General features: G+C 43.0%; 1 protein-coding gene across 4 annotated transcripts in view; it reads left to right on the top strand.

Moving 5' to 3' along the window:
* Positions 1 to 18327, top strand: part of LOC130550307 (A-kinase anchor protein 2) — a 113665-nt gene that overhangs the window by 3578 nt on the left and 91760 nt on the right. For 3 of the 4 annotated variants that reach the window (XM_057327735.1, XM_057327738.1, XM_057327736.1), the window contains exons 2-3: positions 3369 to 3414; positions 13558 to 13638. In XM_057327735.1, the coding sequence (XP_057183718.1) occupies positions 3369 to 3414; positions 13558 to 13638 (127 nt within the window). Of the gene's footprint in view, positions 1 to 3088; positions 3147 to 3368; positions 3415 to 13557; positions 13639 to 18327 lie in introns of those variants that run through there. The other variant, XM_057327737.1, reaches the window with a different exon arrangement.

The raw sequence follows: 18327 nt of genomic DNA, 5'->3' as shown, positions 1-18327 counted from the left end.
ACTAAGACCGCCCAAATGTATACGCAAGTAGGTGGGCGTACCTATCAGTACAATTGCTTTGCAACCTGATGTTCCAAATATGGTAAGAGTTGTTTCATTTCCGTCACACGCTTGCAGTATTCGACCAATCACAACACACTGGTTAGCTGGCAAATCATAGCACAATTGCTTTTCAGAGCGACGAGGCGGGGCAAAGAGGAGATACAAACATGCACGGTATGTGGAAAATACAGCGTTTTTGAACCTTTAATCGTGTATACACATGGCATTACATCTAAAACAAACGATAATATTCGTTTTAGCCGTGTCATATGACCCCTTTAAACGTAACTGCAAGTACTAAATTAATGAACATTGATTATTCACACAAGGTCCAGTTTGTGGCTCTGAACACCTCCTCCTAATATGAGCATGAATTTATATATGTGACATCCCAACACAACACGTCTAACATCCTTTATGAAATATGAATAAATGTCTAGCAAATAAAGTTACTTCTGCCTATTCAAAACATTGAAAATGTCTTGTATACGTTAACATCTTTAACATACGTAAAAAATAAAATTGTTAATGCATTTTACTTCAAGAGATTGTACAATACATCTTTGAGTTTTTTTTGAACGAGGCAGTCAGCCAGTGAATGGTGTATTTCTCTCTTAAAGCAGTGTGAATGCCATTTCGCTATGCATTTATTTGGCCTTCAATTCCCAGCGTTTGGACTCCCACATCTGGAAAGTATTACTGTGCCTCGCTGGCTCATTGGAGGAGGTCACTGTGCCAGAGAAACAATGTTGCTTTTGTCTGTTATGTCGACTGATGACGTTGCAGCCAATGGCTAGAAATGGAAAAGTAAAGCGTGTGGCGAGGGAAGACAGCATCTACAAACTTTTGAGAGTGCTTTTAAAACTCTTGGAAATTGTGCTTTTAAATTCTTAAATTAGTTGTTCATCATTTGCAATGATAATGTACTGATGAAAACAGACACAACCATAGGCCAATATGCTGGATGAGGTATTTGAAATTTTAATAAATACATTAAAAGTCATGTGCCCTTTTGTAACAAATGAAGTACTGTAACAATGTTGTACAAGTTCTTGTACTGTAGCGTTAACGTGGAAATGTTTCACAGGGCTCTGTCAAGTGATTTTTGTAACTTTTGTGGAGCCGGTTTAGTCACAAAGCTTCTGAAGTCTGCCGTCTGCAAGTGTTCTGTGTTTTGTGGCTTTCAGCCTATTTCCAGTAGTTACGTTAGCTTCCAGGAATTTCCTCCATCTACTAATGTTTAGTGCTGCTGTAGGTTGTGTGAATGACTGTGATCCAACCAATAACGTTTATCATTCCAAAATGTCTTCCACCACCCATTTCAGTATCATGCTCCCATAGTTTCTCAGTCTTATTGTTTAACATTCTTTCCTTATTTTACAGTAGATACGTTGGTTTCATGTGCATTATATTTGGCTCACCTGAATCATTTATTCACGCATGCTGCCAGTTAGGGATCACAGACTTGTTATAATGTACTTATCCCATAATAGGCTTGTTTTATAAGATTTACTCAAAAATATAACTAATATTTAGTAGGCCTATCTGATTAAAACTCTTTCTTGACATACAGTAATTGGCCAGCTGTTTTCAACTGCAGACAGTACTGCACACACACTGACCAGTCACAACATTTAGTTATAATCTCATTCACTGCATTTCTTACAGTTCCCATGCAGCTTGCCTCTTGCAATCGTTGCAGAGACTGTTAGCTCAGCCTTTTCTCCATATAAGGAGTTTTTGTATCCTTCCACAGGAGTTGAATGAGAGGTTGGATGGGGGAAAGGCAGCCGGACCCCCATGTTCATATTCCCTGTTGCTCACTTTGGCATTACTGGAGGAATGAATCAGAACTCTGGATGTTTAGTACAGCCTCTCAAAGCTGCTTTCCAAAAAAGACCAAGCCATATTTGCAGAGAGTGTTTCCAAACCAAACATGTTTCCAGTCAGCAACTTTTTACAGATGTTTTTCAGTTTATTTGTATCATCCCTTTTAAAACATAAAATGCATAAACATATGCATATCAACCCAATTCTTTTCACATAAAGATCACATCATGATTAAACTACAAAACATCCCTTAAACAGGAAAACTTTAACATTTAGATGGCACAGTTAAGTTTTTAAAGGGATACGTCACCCAATAATCATAACATCTTTTATATACTGTATTACAAACCAGTAGGGCTTTCTTTATGAAGAACACAAAAAGACATGTTTTAAAGCATGTTTAAACTTTATATTTTAAACAATACCCAGGTCTTGAAAGATAAATATGATCATATTTCATATATTTATATACTGTATGATAGCTTTGTGAGGACCTTATTGAAATTCGGTTATTGATTGATGCTTTAGAAAAAAACAGATTCTCAAAGAAACCATTTCCTTACATTTCCATACATTTTAAAAATTAGTAGAACCTCATCCCACTACAGAGAAGCTTCTATCCAACAGAAAGGTCCTGTGGATACAGGTTCTTTTGAAACTATAGACTCACAAAAAAACTTTTAGGAACCTATAGTTTTAAGAATTAATAGTGGATGCATCAATGCCGTTGATGTGAAAAAGACACAAATCTAAAGGCACACAATGGCACTAGTCACTTTCTACTGTATCTATCTTCATTGTACAGAAAAGAGTAGCTTGTAGAATCTGGAAAACATCTTTTGTTCCATGTAAAATAAAATTCTGGAATAACAGAATATTATGAAGTAGTTTTTACAGTTTGCACTCATTTTGTTGTTGTTTGTTTTGAGAGGTTGTAGGATACTATTCTCTTAATTCATTAGATATTGTTTAACAATAGCGGAACAACAGGCAGATGGAAGATTTTGATTAACAAACATGGAGCAGATTTCCTCTAAGCTTGCACATGCTCATGTCCCCAGTGTACGGCACACCTTTGTTTTCCATCCCAGCAGGCACACGCACACACACAGAACAGCAGCAGTCACAGATAGATGTGACAATGTTATCCCTCCCTCCATACTGGCGGCTATGTCTACGCGACTGTAGCTCTCTGCTAAACAAAGTGGGCGGGTTTAAGACTGTCATCTGTCCATAATGCCCTCCTCTCTGCTGTGAGGAAGAGGGGGAGATAGGTAGGAGGAGAGAGAAACAGAAAGAGAGAGAGAGTCTGGCAGACACATGGCTAGTGAATGAGAAGATCTTGCCCTCAGTACACTGTGTCTACTTTAGAGGACCAGGGCTGAGTGTGTGTGTGTGTGTCTGTTATTCTGCTCATCTACCACGCCACACACACACCAAAACATTTGGAATTACCAGTCTCACCGTAACTGAGAATTCTGCCTTTGTTTTTCCAGGATGGCTGAAGCTGAACTTCATAAGGAAAGGCTACAAGCCCTGGCGGTAAGTTCTTGGCTATATTCCTCTACTCACACATTCTATTCGAAACCAGTTTCCTGGAACATGAATATAGACCTTGTTAATATGCTCATGCTCCCCTACAGTAAAAAAATGTGACTAGAGAAGTGACTTGAGAGTTGGTCTACGTAATAAAAATTTTGCCTACAGTAAAAGAAATAGCTGTTGTGGACGTTTAGGGCGCTTTTAGTTTTTGTGCCTTTGATTTGGAAAGGTTTTTTTTTGTAATTTGTTTGTTCTCACTGAAAGAAAATCTGACACGGACGAATCATCATATGAACCAAAGGGCAAGAATTTCAAAAGTGTGACTAAATGTGGCTCCAGGTCAACGCTTCAGCATTTGACCAGCAGTGAGCAACAGATGGAAAACTATTTTAGCCACATTGCTAACATCTTTGTGATTCCATTCAAGAGACGTACACATGTAGGACCACCAACTGTTGGTCAACACTTACAAGTGCCCTCGTGTACAATCATCTCATTTAGTTCTTGTGCACCTTTTTTTTACATTTTCTGATTATTTTACCAATTAAAAAATGCCATAATACTACACTTGACTGTCACCAGGACATTAAAATTGTTACTAGGGTGTCTATGAGTACCAAGTTTATTGCCGAACCTTAATCTCCAAGTAATAGATACCTCTAATTAAACACACATCAAGTCTAAACAATGAACAATGTTTCTTGGCAGTTATGATTGTATCTGCTAATGCCTTTTGAATTAGTTTTGCCAAATGAAAGGTAATGGTTGAGACAGAGGGCCAGCAGGGCCTGCTTTGCTCAGACGGAGGATATATAAATAATTCAAGTAAGACAGAGTCTGGCAGCATCTCAAGGATGAGGGTATGACTGGTGATCATAACAAATAGGGATAATCTAAATACTGCCTACACGTTTACTTTGGCTTTGAAAGCAGAGGTTACCCTCCAATCACTCAAATTGAAGAAATTATACTGCAGTTTTCATGCATTTTAGCAAATGTTCAGTGCGTTTAGCCCATCTGACAGTTGTGGTCAGAATACCAAAGGAAGTGATGTGTATATTGAGTAAAGTCACGTGTGGTAGTAGCAAAGCTTGGTTTTGTGAATCACTCTTGCAGGATCATTATGACATCATCCACATACCTACAACTGCAAATGCATTCAAACGCTTGAGAGCCCATGAATAAGACTGCTGCTGGGACTAACAACAATGTTTTTTGTGTGTGTGCCATGTGTTTCAACATCACCCCAGACCAATTTAGAATAAAATACAACTTTGTGTTTTTGTTTCAAACCATTTAACTGTTACGTGGATATGGCTGTTTCAAGGCATTTACATTTGCATCAAGTTACACCAAGTAATTACTTTCCGGCCGTGTACAGTATTCCCAAACAATCAGTCAGACAAAGCATTGCATGCACTGTTACAATCATGTCGGGAAGCACAGACATGTGGATTTTCCATTTCTTTTAAATATAACAGGTCACATTAATGAGCTGGTAAACCTTTATTGAGCAGTTTGTAGCTCAGTGGAAAGCTATTCATTATGGTTGCATGGGAAAACGTTCTGTGAAAAAAAACTTGTCTTCTTTAACCCACCATGATTTAAACACTTACACATTCAATAAGATTTGAAATATAACAACATTTTATGCATTCTGAGGAAGTTGTCAGGGTGTTGCTATGAGTGTTTTTTACCATGCATTGAATGATTGCTACTGTATGTAGATAAAGATGTAGTTACTGGCCTACATCAAAATGTTAACCTTCAAGTAGCTATGGATTTTTACTGTTTCCAGGACAGGTCTGGTCTAATCAAGGCACAATATTTCCACGTCCATAGCATGAATAAACCAGAAAGGCCAGGTATATCCATATAGCTAAGATATAGCCATAACTCTTAAGACAGAACAAACACTTCCCCTCATATCAGCTGGATACCCCTGCCCATATATAGCTGCACTTTCAACCAGGCTCCCAACTGGAGTGGGCATGAGAGACAAGAAGCCCACAAGGACCAGTAAAACCTAAATGTTCTAACGTAAATAAAATGTATTTTTGTAATGTAACTTTTTGCATGTGTTTTTGACAATGACATTTTCAAGGAAACTGTTGTGCAGTACTAGTAATTTTATTATTATTGATAATTATAATTAATTATTTATTATTAACAGATGCCTTGTGCTACACTCAGGGCAGTTTGGTGGGTAATTTATGTACTGTGTGCTGCGCTCATTAGAAAGCATTTTATTTAGACTTGCCCTCAAGAAAGAAAGTACCACAGGAGTTTGCCCATGGATTTACAATTTAGGGTTTCTTGTTTCACTCAATCCAAAATCTGAATTTCCTAACCACATGTCTTATCTGGGCTTCTTTTGGTTCTAATTTTCTCCAAAACAGCAAATCCTGTTTAAAGTTGACCAAGGGGTGTTTTTAAAATGATCTAAAGCAGATGCACCCATCAACAAAGCTAACCACAGAGTGACTTGCATGCCATTTAAATTTATTACAGTACATTATTTTTTGAAATCATACCATTGCCATTAGGGTTGTAACAATATCAAAATCTCACTGCAAGGTAATACCTCGGTATAAAGTACATGGTGCGGTATTAATTGCAATATTTTTAATGACTTGGAAACGTGCCATAAGCATCCTCTTTTCTTTATCCTCTAATCATAACTGTTGCTTAGAGGAATGAGTTATAGTATGAGATTGGTCAAATGACCTAAACATCCTTTTATAAAATAATATAATTGCACCAGATGGACCTTGCCAAAGGTAATATCTATTATTTTTTATAACATTCTCTATGTTAGGCCCGGAACAGTCATGTGACCACGATAATACTGAGGCAATTTTGCTATTGCTAATATTGTAACATCCCTAATTACCATGCTATGATAGTCTGAGTTAATAATTCTCTCCTAAACCACTCTCTCAGAGTGTTACTGGTGGCTTGATCTAGCTATTGTAGCTTCAGGTTATGTTTTTGGTCCATATAACACTAAACCACACACTGCTGTGGAGCTGGAAAGCTGTTCAGTCCAAATATGTGGCTTTTCTTTCAAGCTCAAATGAGAGATGAGTTAGCGGGCTGCTAATTAGGGCTGGCTAAAAATGATTGTCTGTGGGCTGAGCTTGGTAGGATAGACTTCCCTCTTGACTTTTTGTGTCTGCCCTGAGCTTTTACCTACAGTATACAAATGAGTTATTTGAAGCTTTTGTCCTAACATAGCATAGGTAGCCATTACTAATGGGTTTGATTTAGCAAAAGCTGTTTGTGAAATTTGGCTTTGAGTTTGCACATTTCAGGGAGGTGGGGTGTACTTCAGTTGGGTTTGGATTCCCATAGCTCTTGGGTGTAGGGGCCCAGCTGTAATTCTACCAAAGCATTAAATACTCAAATTACTGCAACTAAAAGCCTTATGCTAACTGACACTACAAAAATATTAAAGCAGACATATATCAGCTATATCTCTGTACGAAAGTATTTTCAACTGAGGTTAAGGTAAGAGTGTTTGCTAGGATAGCCCATTGTGGGATTTGAAGCTCCAACAGTTACCAGTCAATGTGACTGGTCAAGACCAGCTGTCACATGATCTGTTAGCAATAGCTACACTCTTCACAGTTTCCCAACCATAAGACCTGAAAGAATTAGCTACAAAGAAAAAATAAAAGTACCATAGCGTATACATAAATGTACATTGAAATAAAACGACTCTAAGCGATGCAGACAGTTATCAGTCGTGGACTCTGGTGTGATGTCCACCCGACCTGCAATGTGATCATACTGATATTCAAACTGGATAGGAGGGAATGGTTGCACTGATGGCCCAAAATAACTCATGGGCACATGAGCATAGCTATGCACTCGTGTTAGTTTGTACCATATTTCTCTGTAAATATGCTTGCAATGTGCGCACAGTGAAGTAATTTACTATTGACATTACAATTTGCAGTACATGCGTTGCATTTATACAGTATGGCAGTACAGAAGAGTTTATGTTTCCAATTGTTTATTTAATACTGTATACTTTATATTGCTTTATCTCAGGGGTCTAGCTTGCTGTTTCTGGTATGTGGGTGCCGTCTTCTTTTTTCAAATAATATCAATAAATACTGGAACTGTACATTTATGAGTTAGAGAGTCGGACTCGTGACCAGAAGGTTGCCGGTTCGATTCCCAGGGCCGGCGGGTAACAACTGAGGTGCCCTTGAGCAAGGCACCTTACCCCTACTTGCTCCGCGGGCACTGCAGTGATAGCTGCCCACTGCTCTGGGGGTACGTGTGTTCACCACTTGCTGTGCGTGTGTTCACTACTCTCTGGATGGGTTAAATGCGGAGGTCACATTTCGTTGCCTTGTACTTGTACATGTGCAATGACAATAAAGTTGAATCTAATCTAATCTAAATAATAATAACAATCAAATATTTGTTTTATGAGTTCTAATATTCAAATACAGTAGCCTATTATTGAGAAAACAATTCATTTTATTTTATTAACAACATGATTTTCAAACAATGAGAAGGTACTTAGAAACATTTTTATTACAAATATTTGTAGTTGTTATTTATTTACTTCCTATTTATGTTAATTACAATTAATTTTATATTAAAATAAATACAAATTTTACTTTAAAAAAAATTCATCTTTAGTTATTAATTTATTTATTTTGTATAGGAGGGGCGTAATCTTAAATCTTGCCTAGGGCACCAACAGAGGCTGGGCCGGCCCTGAGCTACGGCATTGTTGTTGTTTTGATCGTGCGAAAATAAAACAAACACAACTGTTGTGGACATATAACCCTATGGAGCTAAAAAATAAATGCGGACAGCATAGCTCTAATAATTTGATCTGCCAACGTCAAGTAAAGCAATACAGATATTAAAGTGATGTTATTTGTGATTTTTTTTTCGTTTGGGATTTCTTTTATACTGAATATAATGAAACAAAAGTTGACATTTAAGACAATCAATGTTATAGTTTGTCTTTGTTTACTGCCAGCATTGCACTTGTTGGAGGCGTCATTTGTAGGAGTCAACAGTGACCCATAACAGCTCCGGTCATTGGTCACAGTCCATTTGTTGTCTGTTTAATGACCTCTTGACAAAGGTTTTGTCCATTACATCTGCTCTGACTCACTGGGCTAACCCAATAATATTTCATTTTGCAATTGGACATGCCTAATTGAAATTGCCTAATTTTGAGTAGGTTGTAATACAGGTTGTAATTGGGGCAGTTGTGGCTTAGTGGTCTCAGTGCCAGCAGGTAGCGACTGACGTGGCCTTGAGCAAGGCACCTAACCCCCGTTTGCTCCCCGGGCGCTGCAGTGATAGCTGCCCACTGCTTCGGGTGTGTGTGTTCACTACTCACTAGATGAGTTAAATGCAGAGGTCACATTTCGGTTATGGGTCACCATAACTGACAAATAGGTCACTTTCACTTTAGAAAATGACATTTTTGGAATGTACTGGACTATCATGTCATACTGACACTGTAATATTGCAGTGTTGATAAATGAGTCTTTATTTCTGTCAGCAGTCTCCTATAGTGAGATAGCTGCATCTGTCAGGATCTTGTTGTTGAGATGCAAAGTTGCAGGCAAATTCACAATAGAAATTCATGGTTAACTGTCAGGACTCTGTCCTTCCTGTTTTCGAGTTCTTTAACTCTATGGACAGGGTTGTGACAGAACCATGTCCTGCGGGTGTTTTGTGTGGAGACGCGTGGCTTTTGTTTACTTTGTGCCACGTGTCCTCCTGTCCCGTCTCTTAGTTTCCCGTAGTCTCGCCATTATTGTTAATCCCGGTCACTTGGCCTCACCTCCCTTTTGTAATTATCCTCTGTGATTGTTTCCCTATTTAATGTTCCCCTCAGTCTCCAGTTTTTGTTGGTTCATTATTCTATGTTCCCTGCTGTTCGTTCGTGGAGTTCTCGTTTCCTGCCTTGTCTTGCCCGTTTTGTGAGTTTGGTTTTGTGAATAATGTATAGTTCTCGTTTTGCCCCCTTGTGGGAAGTTTTGTTTATCTTTTGAAAAGTCTCTTGTTTATGTTTTTGTTACCCCCACCGTGGGTTGTTTGTTTTGTTTTTGTTTAAATAAATCATTTTTTAAGTTAACCCCTTCATCGCCTGCCTGCATTTGGGTTCTGCCTTGACCATTTCGTAACAGAATGTACCAACCAAAGAAGAACCCAGCAGGCAGCTCCATGGAGGTTGAACGATCCATCCAGGCTCACGCACTATTCGGCTTTCGCCAAGGAGGGACCCCGGTAAAGGACTTCGCCATGAACTTTCTATCAACTGCGCGCTACTCGGGGTTCAACGAGAGGGAACTGAAGGTGATATTCAACAGCTGTCTCGACGAGCCGTTTCCATCTGCCGAGATGTGCAGGATGAGTCCCCTGAGCTTCGTCGATCAGCTCGAATGCGCTATGGAGCGTGAGCACTCCAGGGGATCATCCATGGCGGAGTCTCCCTCAGGACTGCCGGCGATTCCAGAGGGTGGTGTCGTGCAGCTCGGGGTCCTGCACCTCGGTGCTCCCTCAGCGGTCTCACCACCACCCACCAGCCTCGGTGAGAAACGGGGAAGGCGGGAGTCTTGGGGGTCTTCCTCTGAGGCCTCTAACCCAGAGCCAGCCCCAGCTTTCACCTCGTTCCTTCAGCCGACCACCGGGCGGGTGGCTCGGCTGAGGAAAAAGAGGCAACGGCGAGCAGCACGAGGTCTGTCCCAGCCGCAGCAGCCGGCGTCCGAGCCGGTGCAGCCGGCGTCCATGCCTGTACTCCAGCCGGTGCAGCCGGCGTCCCAGCCGGTGTCTCAGCCGGCATCTCAGCCCGCTTTCCAGACGGCGTTTCCGCCGGCTCTTCAGCCGATGACTCTGCCGGCCCTCTCGCCGGAGATTCAACCGGCCTTCCAGCTGGCCTCCCAGCCAGCATCCCAGCCAGTACTCCAGCCGGCGTCCCAGCCGGTGACTCAGCCGGTGACTCAGCCAGCCTTCCAGCCGGCGTCCCAGCCGGTGTCTCAGCCCGCTTTCCAGACAACGTTTCCGCCGGCTCTTCAGTCGATGACTCTGCCAGCCCTCTCGCCGGAGATTCAGCCAGCCTTACAGCCGGTCTCACAGACCTGTTCCGACCCGGCCATACAGCCGGCAGTTCCCCCCAGGACTTCCCCTACAAATTCCCCTGGGACTCCGCTCTCTCGAGCGTCCCCACTGACTAAGACTGTCCCCCCTTGTCCCAACCCTTTTGGACTTCCCCCCTTGAACTCTTGTGTTCCCACACCCCCCCTCCCATGTTTATTATTTTTATTGGCACACCCCAGCCCTTTAATTGCTGCCCTTATGCTCCCTTTGGTTTGGTTTGTTTTGTGTTGTCTTTGTGGTGTTTGTCTGTGTGCTTTACTGTTTCGTCCCACGGAGGTTTCTCCCTTGGAACGCCGTGAGGCGTTTCTTGGGGCGGGGGTTCTGTCAGGACTCTGTCCTTCCTGTTTTCGAGTTCTTTAACTCTATGGACAGGGTTGTGACAGAACCATGTCCTGCGGGTGTTTTGTGTGGAGACGCGTGGCTTTTGTTTACTTTGTGCCACGTGTCCTCCTGTCCCGTCTCTTAGTTTCCCGTCGTCTCGCCATTATTGTTAATTCCGGTCACCTGGCCTCACCTCCCTTTTGTAATTATCCTCTGTGATTGTTTCCCTATTTAATGTTTCCCTCAGTCTCCAGTTTTTGTTGGTTCATTGTTCTATGTTCCCTGCTGTTCGTTCGTGGAGTTCTCGTTTCCTGCCTTGTCTTGCCCGTTTTGTGAGTTTGGTTTTGTGAATAATTTATTGTTCTCGTTTCGCCCCCTTGTGGGAAGTTTTGTTTGTCTTTTGAAAAGTCTCTTGTTTATGTTTTTGTTACCCCCACCGTGGGTTGTTTGTTTTGTTTTTGTTTAAATAAATCATTTTTTAAGTTAACCCCTTCATCGCCTGCCTGCATTTGGGTTCTGCCTTGACCATTTCGTAACAGTTAACTATTTATGTCTGCTGCATATTCATTTGTTGTGAATTACGATGAAGTCCATTATTGTACAATGCATTGACTTTAAAAATTTTCCTCCATCTTCCCATTAACATCAAACCGAATAGGTCAACATTAAAGGAAGACAATGTTTACTAGACTTAATTTGTAGGTTACTATTAACTTGTACTTATGACTCAGCGCATACTCTTTTACAGCATATCTCAGGAGACCTCATTTGTTTGATTTAAGTATGAACGTAGCACCAGAAGAGATAAAGAAGGTATAGCTTTACTGCCATACAGATGTTTTCCATTTGGACTGGGAAACAAATCCTGATTGTTTGACGGTCCCAAGAAGCCCGACGTCACATTATATTACCAGTGATTCATGTTTAACCTATGTCCACAAATATTTACAGATGCTACTCTCTGTCTGGAAATTAGCCTCGCATGTTACTTGTGACCTCTGCATGAGTAATATTTCAAGATGTACTTTGAGCTATAGATTACGCGTCTGTGGTGGGTAACGTGCTGTGCTGATGTTCTATTTCTGTATGTTACTCTAAGCTTTGCTATGTGGCAGCATACTTGGTGTGAAAGAGATCTGGCTTTAGGATGAGAGGGGCGTGGTGTGTCGTGCCGTTCTGCAGGGCATGTTACTGATGATGAATGCACTGTAAGTGTAATTACAGCCTTGCAAAACCAAAACACAGGAGATATTACTTCCAGAGTTCCAAAGTTGATGTGCAGCACATCACAAAACTTTAGACTTAACTTGAAAAATAAACCATATATCAGATAAATATGTTATTGTGAAGCATTAATAAATAATCAAAACTACAAAAGAAATGGCATTAACAGATAAAAGTAATATAAAGTAAACATGCTTAAATACCCCAACAAAACTGATATAAAGATGTAATCACATATTTGCATTTGGGGTTTTGGGGGGTGTAACTGCAATTATTTATGAAAATAATTAAGACCTCATCTGGATATTTTCTAAATGTTTTAATATATTTAGAAAACATCATTTTTCTAAATATTATTTTATAAAAGCAATAAGGTACTCGAGGCTAGTGCTTTATTGTAAATAAATCACAGCTGAAGGGGTTGCAGGCACTCCACTTGACGCCATTCCTAACAACGTCCTTCAGCCGTGACTTATTCAAAACAACAAAGCACAGGCTTTCATACCTAATTGCTTACATATAATAGTTAGATATTATAGTTGAAAATGCTAGTTAGATTTAAACAAAACTTAGTTTTAGAAGTGTCTATATATATTGTATATTCTTATATATCCTCATGAGGCTCCACTGAGCTTTCATGTAAACTTCTGTTGCATCAGTACTGACGGATTCTATAAGAGTTCTTATTAGAGGCAAATTTGCACACATCTGGATAGCATATTAGTTTTCCTTCTCTTGAAGTCACAGGGGAGTGCATACGTACTCCACGAGTGCTCTGTGCTGGAATGTGCTCGTGAAACTGTGAAAGTGAGCTTAAACTTTTGCTAAAGAAGCTGCATAACCTTCATATGAGCTGGATGACCTTTAGATGTTGTTATACATCATTCTGTAGGTAAATAAAAAAATAGATTTCCAGTGATATGCAGCTGGCAATAGCATATGCATGCGATAGTTTTATCTTTTGCCATGTTTATTTATTTTTTGTTGCTAAGGTGTTCTGTGTGGGCACTGGTAGGGCACTGCTATGCAGTTGCTAAGGTGTTATGTGTGGTTGCTTCATTGACTGCACATTAAATGTAAGTGAATGTACAGTAAATTTGATTTTTAAAAATGTAATTGTGCTCTTCTTAACAAGTTACACAAATGTAAGGTATAATTCATGTCCGGACAGTTTACAAACCAAAATAATATGTAATAATGGTAATGCCTACCTTAGAAATCATCACTAATTAAACCTTAAACATCATAAACACATCATAAACCTTAAACAATAACGACAAACAAGAAGCTATTTGTCAAAGAAAATGACTGAAAATGAACTGAAACAAACCTTATGCATAACATTAAGTATTATTTAATATTTAGGTTATTTAGTCAGACAAAAGGATTTTTTATCATTTTTATTTATTCAAATACTGTCAGTTATGCTAAACAATATTTTTATAACCTTTTCAGGAAAAACGAAAAAGACAAGCTGAAATAGAAGACAAAAGACGACAACTTGATGAACTTGTTCTGCAACTTCAACATTTCAAGGTAAAACTCATTTCTTATCATTTTGGAAAGTTCACTAAAGTAAATTGACAAATATTCACATAGGCCTATTTGTTTTTCTCATGTTTATTTGGATATCAATGTGTCACATCCTCTCGAAATCACTCACAAGAGAAAGCCTTAATGTTTTGGGTTTGATACCAATCTGTATTCTCTCTGTGTGAACAATTGCAGGGGACCATGTCTGACTGTAATCCAGCAACACTTGTTATCAGAGAGCCGGGAGTTTGCCTCATTTACACAGAATTACTCTGTGCTATAATTACCCAAATTTTATGGCAGTTAGTTTAGACAAAAACAATTCTCATGAAAGAGATTTGTCCAGGCCTCATGAGAAAAGTTCGCCTGAAGTAAAAAATGATCAACCAGCTATACTGTATTAGCAAATATCTGTCATATCTTTAAAGTCAGTGTGAACATGAAGATCGTAAAGAGTACAGCTCCACATGAGGAATGAGACTTGGCTGTAAAAGACAGGAATACCCAATGTTTGTTTAGCAGTGTGTGTAATTGGAATCTGAAGCAAGTTCTCATCGGAAAGTACAGCCACAATGCCTGGGATGTATGACTAGATTTACCTCAATTTATCTTCTCGTAGAAGGATAGCATATGATGGGATAAAGGCCCGTTCACACCACTATACAGATAATTATACAGAACCTTATAACGATAACTGTATTAGCACCAACACCGTGGATAATGCTATGTTTGTTTAAACACACTACAGACTAACAGTTTACATGAACTATACCTTTAAATTCAAATGGATTTGATCCATTATGTTTTCTCGCATGCGTCTCATTTTACTAGTTAAGTTAAATGTAACAAGTATTTAAGCTATTAATGTATTGTTAGGTACTTTTCATTTTATAGGTAATGTATATCCGTATGCGGTTTATTTAGTTAAAACAGGTTATCTACATTGTTTCACTCATTACAGTACATCTTACTAAATGGCTAAAAAAATTTTTACTTATTTGACAATATTGGAATAAAAAGAGTGTGGAATCATACAAAGAGACATTAAAATTAGCACAGATATGTAGTAAATCAATTGTGTGGGACGATTCAATTTAGTAGTCATTGAGCATTATATATTTGATTTCAGGATTCCACAATTTCAGAGTTATTCCAAGTAGCCCATTAATAAACTATAATAATGCTAACCATATGTAAATATTATTCATTATTATGGGATTGTATATAATTATATTTAACATGAGTGTTTAGCCATGATTTTTGAAGCCAAATGTGGGTCGACTTGAAATCTAAGACTCTGGTTCCCTTTCTGTCGGTCTCTCGACGTTGTGTCGAGCTGACAGATGGGGTTCGTCCTTGAGAACCAACCACTTCCGACTACTTAGAAAAGGCCAATGAAATTGGCGAATGAAATTTGCATGCCGGACTCCGCCCCCAGATATCCGGGTATAAAAGGGAGACGGCGCGCCTCATTCATTCACCTTTTGTTCTTCGGAGCCTTCACTCATGATCAACAGACTTTGCTACAAGATAGCAACTACAAGACTGCCGGTTCTACGACGTGGTGCAGCGGACTGTCCCTTCCTGCAGCGACTTCTCCTGGGCGTCTCGGTGGTTCCAGAAGTGTTCGAGTTCCCTTTCTGTCGGTCTCTCGACGTTGTGTCGAACCGACAGAATGGGGTTTGTCTTGAGAAGCTATCATCTTCTGAGTATTTAGAAAAGGCCAATGAAAATTGGCGAATGAAATTTGCATGCCGGGCTCCTCCCCGGATGTCCGGGTATAAGAGGGAAGCCGGCGTGCTCATTCATTCACCTTTTGTTCTTCAGAGCCTACGCATCTGATGAGCTTCTCTACGATCTGGTGATCATTCTTTCTGCTGGAATCTACGACGTGGACAGCGGACGGTCCCTTCCTGCAGTGACTCTCCCCTGGGCGTCTCGGCAGTTCCGGAGGTCTTCGAGCAATTTCCTTTTCTAAAAGAGCAAATTTCTCCAGCGTGGCTTGTCCCGCTGTTCTCATGGGTGCAACACACTCATCGAGGAGGGGGACGGACACAATGCCTGCTTCCAGTCCGCTGGGGCAGACGTTGTGGATACGTCCTGCCCGCACTGCGGGCGGTGACGATTCAGACGTTGCGTCACTGGTGGCTGTGTTCCTTCTGGACTCAGCCACCACCTCGTTTGCTCCCCGTTCCGTGGCGGCAGGACTACGGCCCTGCCGTCCGCTACGGCAAGCAGCGAGGGTGATATGAGGATTACTGTGAGCGATAATCCGCCAGCCACGGGCTCACGGACCGTTCACACCTCGTCTCGCTCATCTGACCGTTCCCCAGGAGACGGTCCGCCGTCTTATTCCTCAATCGGGACACTCACCGAGGACGGGGACGGACACAATGCCTGCTTCCAGTACGCTGGGGCAGACGTTGTGGATACGTCCTGCCCGCACTGCGGGCGGTGACGATTCAGACGTTGCGTCACGGGTGGCTGTGCTCCTACGGGACTCAGCCACCACCTCGTTTGCTCCCCGTTCCGTGGCGGCAGGACTACGGCCCTGCCGTCCGCTACGGCAAGCAGCGAGGGTGATATGAAGATTACTGTGAGCGATAATCCGCCAGCCACTGGCTCACGGACCGTTCACACCTCATCTCGCTCGTCTGTCCATTCCCCAGGAGACGGTCCGCTGTCTTATTCCTCAATCACGTATTCGGACACGATGCGTGATGATGAGAGGTCTCTTGCAGCATCGGGGGGTGACGTACTGCCATCCGACTCCGACGATTCCACGGGCTCCCTCCCTCGGGGGGTCGAGCCCAGGAAGAAACGGACCTCGAGATGTCAGCCATGCTTTCCCGGGCCGCCGTGAGCGTTGGGTTGCAGTGCCCGCACTGCCTTTCCCGGCGCTCGCGGCTGGTTACATGGCGCCTCGGGTTTGAGCGCGGCTCCGAGCCGCGCCCGCCCCCAGTGCCGTGTTTACCGGAAGTGCATGACGAACTTGGTAAGACCTGGAACGCCCCTTTCCGGCACGTTTTACGTCAAACAAAGTTCAGTCACCCTCTCTTCCCTCGAGGTTGAGACAGCTGGAGGATACGTTGTTGTCCCCCAGGTGGAGTTGCCGCCGCGGTGCTCGTGCCCGTAGGCGGCGGCCACCTGGGGGGGGCGATTTAGACTCCCGTCCAAGGCATGTGGTGTCTCGTCATCTCTGGTGTCGAGAGCTTACATTGCGGCGGACCAAGCTGCCTCCTCTCTCCACGCTATGGCTCCTGCCAGGCCAGGGCGTTGAGAGAGCTCCACGAGGGTAAGACCGACCCAGTGCGTATGCAGGAACTCCGCGCCGCCACCGACCTCGCTCTACGGGCGACCAAGGTGACCACGCGGGCCCTGGGTCGGACGATGTCCACACTTGTGGTCCATGAGAAACTCCTCTGGCCGATCCTTGCGCAGATGCGTAACGCTGAGAAGGTCCACTTTCTCAACGCACCCGTCTCGCAAGGGGGGGGCTGGTTGGTGTTACTGTCGAGTGAGGCCTCCCCGGAGGATTCTCGACAGTAAAGAAGCAGTCCTCCGTGCCGCGCCTCGGCCGTCGAGTCCCGTGCAATGTCTGCTTCCCGGCATCCCTGGTCCTCTTCGACGCCCTCCAGCTCTGGCGCCCCCCACTCAGGCGGCCCCCCTGGAGGCAACAGCGAAGAGGAGACCATCGCCCCATCAGGCCGCGGCGAAGCGGCCCTCATGGGAAGACCTCAGGAGGATCGAGTCTACCATTGGGCCCGACCCCAGCCACATCGCTGGGTAGTCGGATAGGGACGGATCCTGCCCCGTCTCTCCATCTGCTGGCCCCCTCCGGGGGGCTAGCGCCCACTTACTCTCTAAGGAGAGTTTCCTCTCTCTCGGGGTTATCACAGCCGCTCCCACCCTCTGCACGACGGTGAACGGCAAACTCGACGTTGCGTCATGGTGAAGCGCAATGTCGAGTATAAACACCAGCCCTCAGCACTCTCAGTCAGACAGTGCGTTGAGCTGCGCAGTCACCAGGCAGGAAAAACAGCAGAGCTGATCTCCTCCCCGGGGGACCTCCCCCGGCAAGGAATCCGTACTGCTAGCCATCGAACCACCCCCCGGGGGGACGATGAAAAAAGATCGTACCTTTAGTTCCGTCTCATTTCTGGGAGCCTGTCCGGCTTCCCAGACTGTCAGGCTGGCTAGGGAAGACGATCCGTCTCAGCTACGCGATCCAGTCGCCTCACGCCCATCAAGTTCAAGGCGATATACCTCAGTCAGAGGATATTCCCGTACTTCGGCCCGAGATCGCCACCCTTCTGGTGAAGGGAGTGATCAAGCCCTTCTCACCAGCCGAGATGTGCAACGGGTTTTACAGCCTGTACTTCATTGTCCCCAAGAAAGGCGGGGGGTTGCGCCCTATCTTGGGTCTGTGTGTTCTGAACAGGCACCTACACAATAGCTGCCTTTCAGGTTGATCACGCAGAAGCGCATCCTGACGTCCGTCAGGTGTCAGGACCGGTTCATGGCAGTCGACCTGAAGGACACGTACTTCATGTCTCGATCCTCCCTCGACATCGGCCGTTCCGACGGTTCGCGTTCGAGGGACGGGCATATCAGTACAGGGTCCTCCCCTTCGGTCTGTCCCTGTCTCCACTAGTCTTTACGAAGGTCGTGGAAGCCGCCCTCCTTCCCCGT

The sequence above is a fragment of the Triplophysa rosa genome, unplaced genomic scaffold, assembly GCF_024868665.1.
Source record: "Triplophysa rosa unplaced genomic scaffold, Trosa_1v2 scaffold287_ERROPOS314419, whole genome shotgun sequence".
Lineage (NCBI taxonomy): Eukaryota > Metazoa > Chordata > Actinopteri > Cypriniformes > Nemacheilidae > Triplophysa > Triplophysa rosa.
Note: the sequence above shows the minus strand (reverse complement) of the source record. Positions and strands in the feature narration are given on the sequence as shown.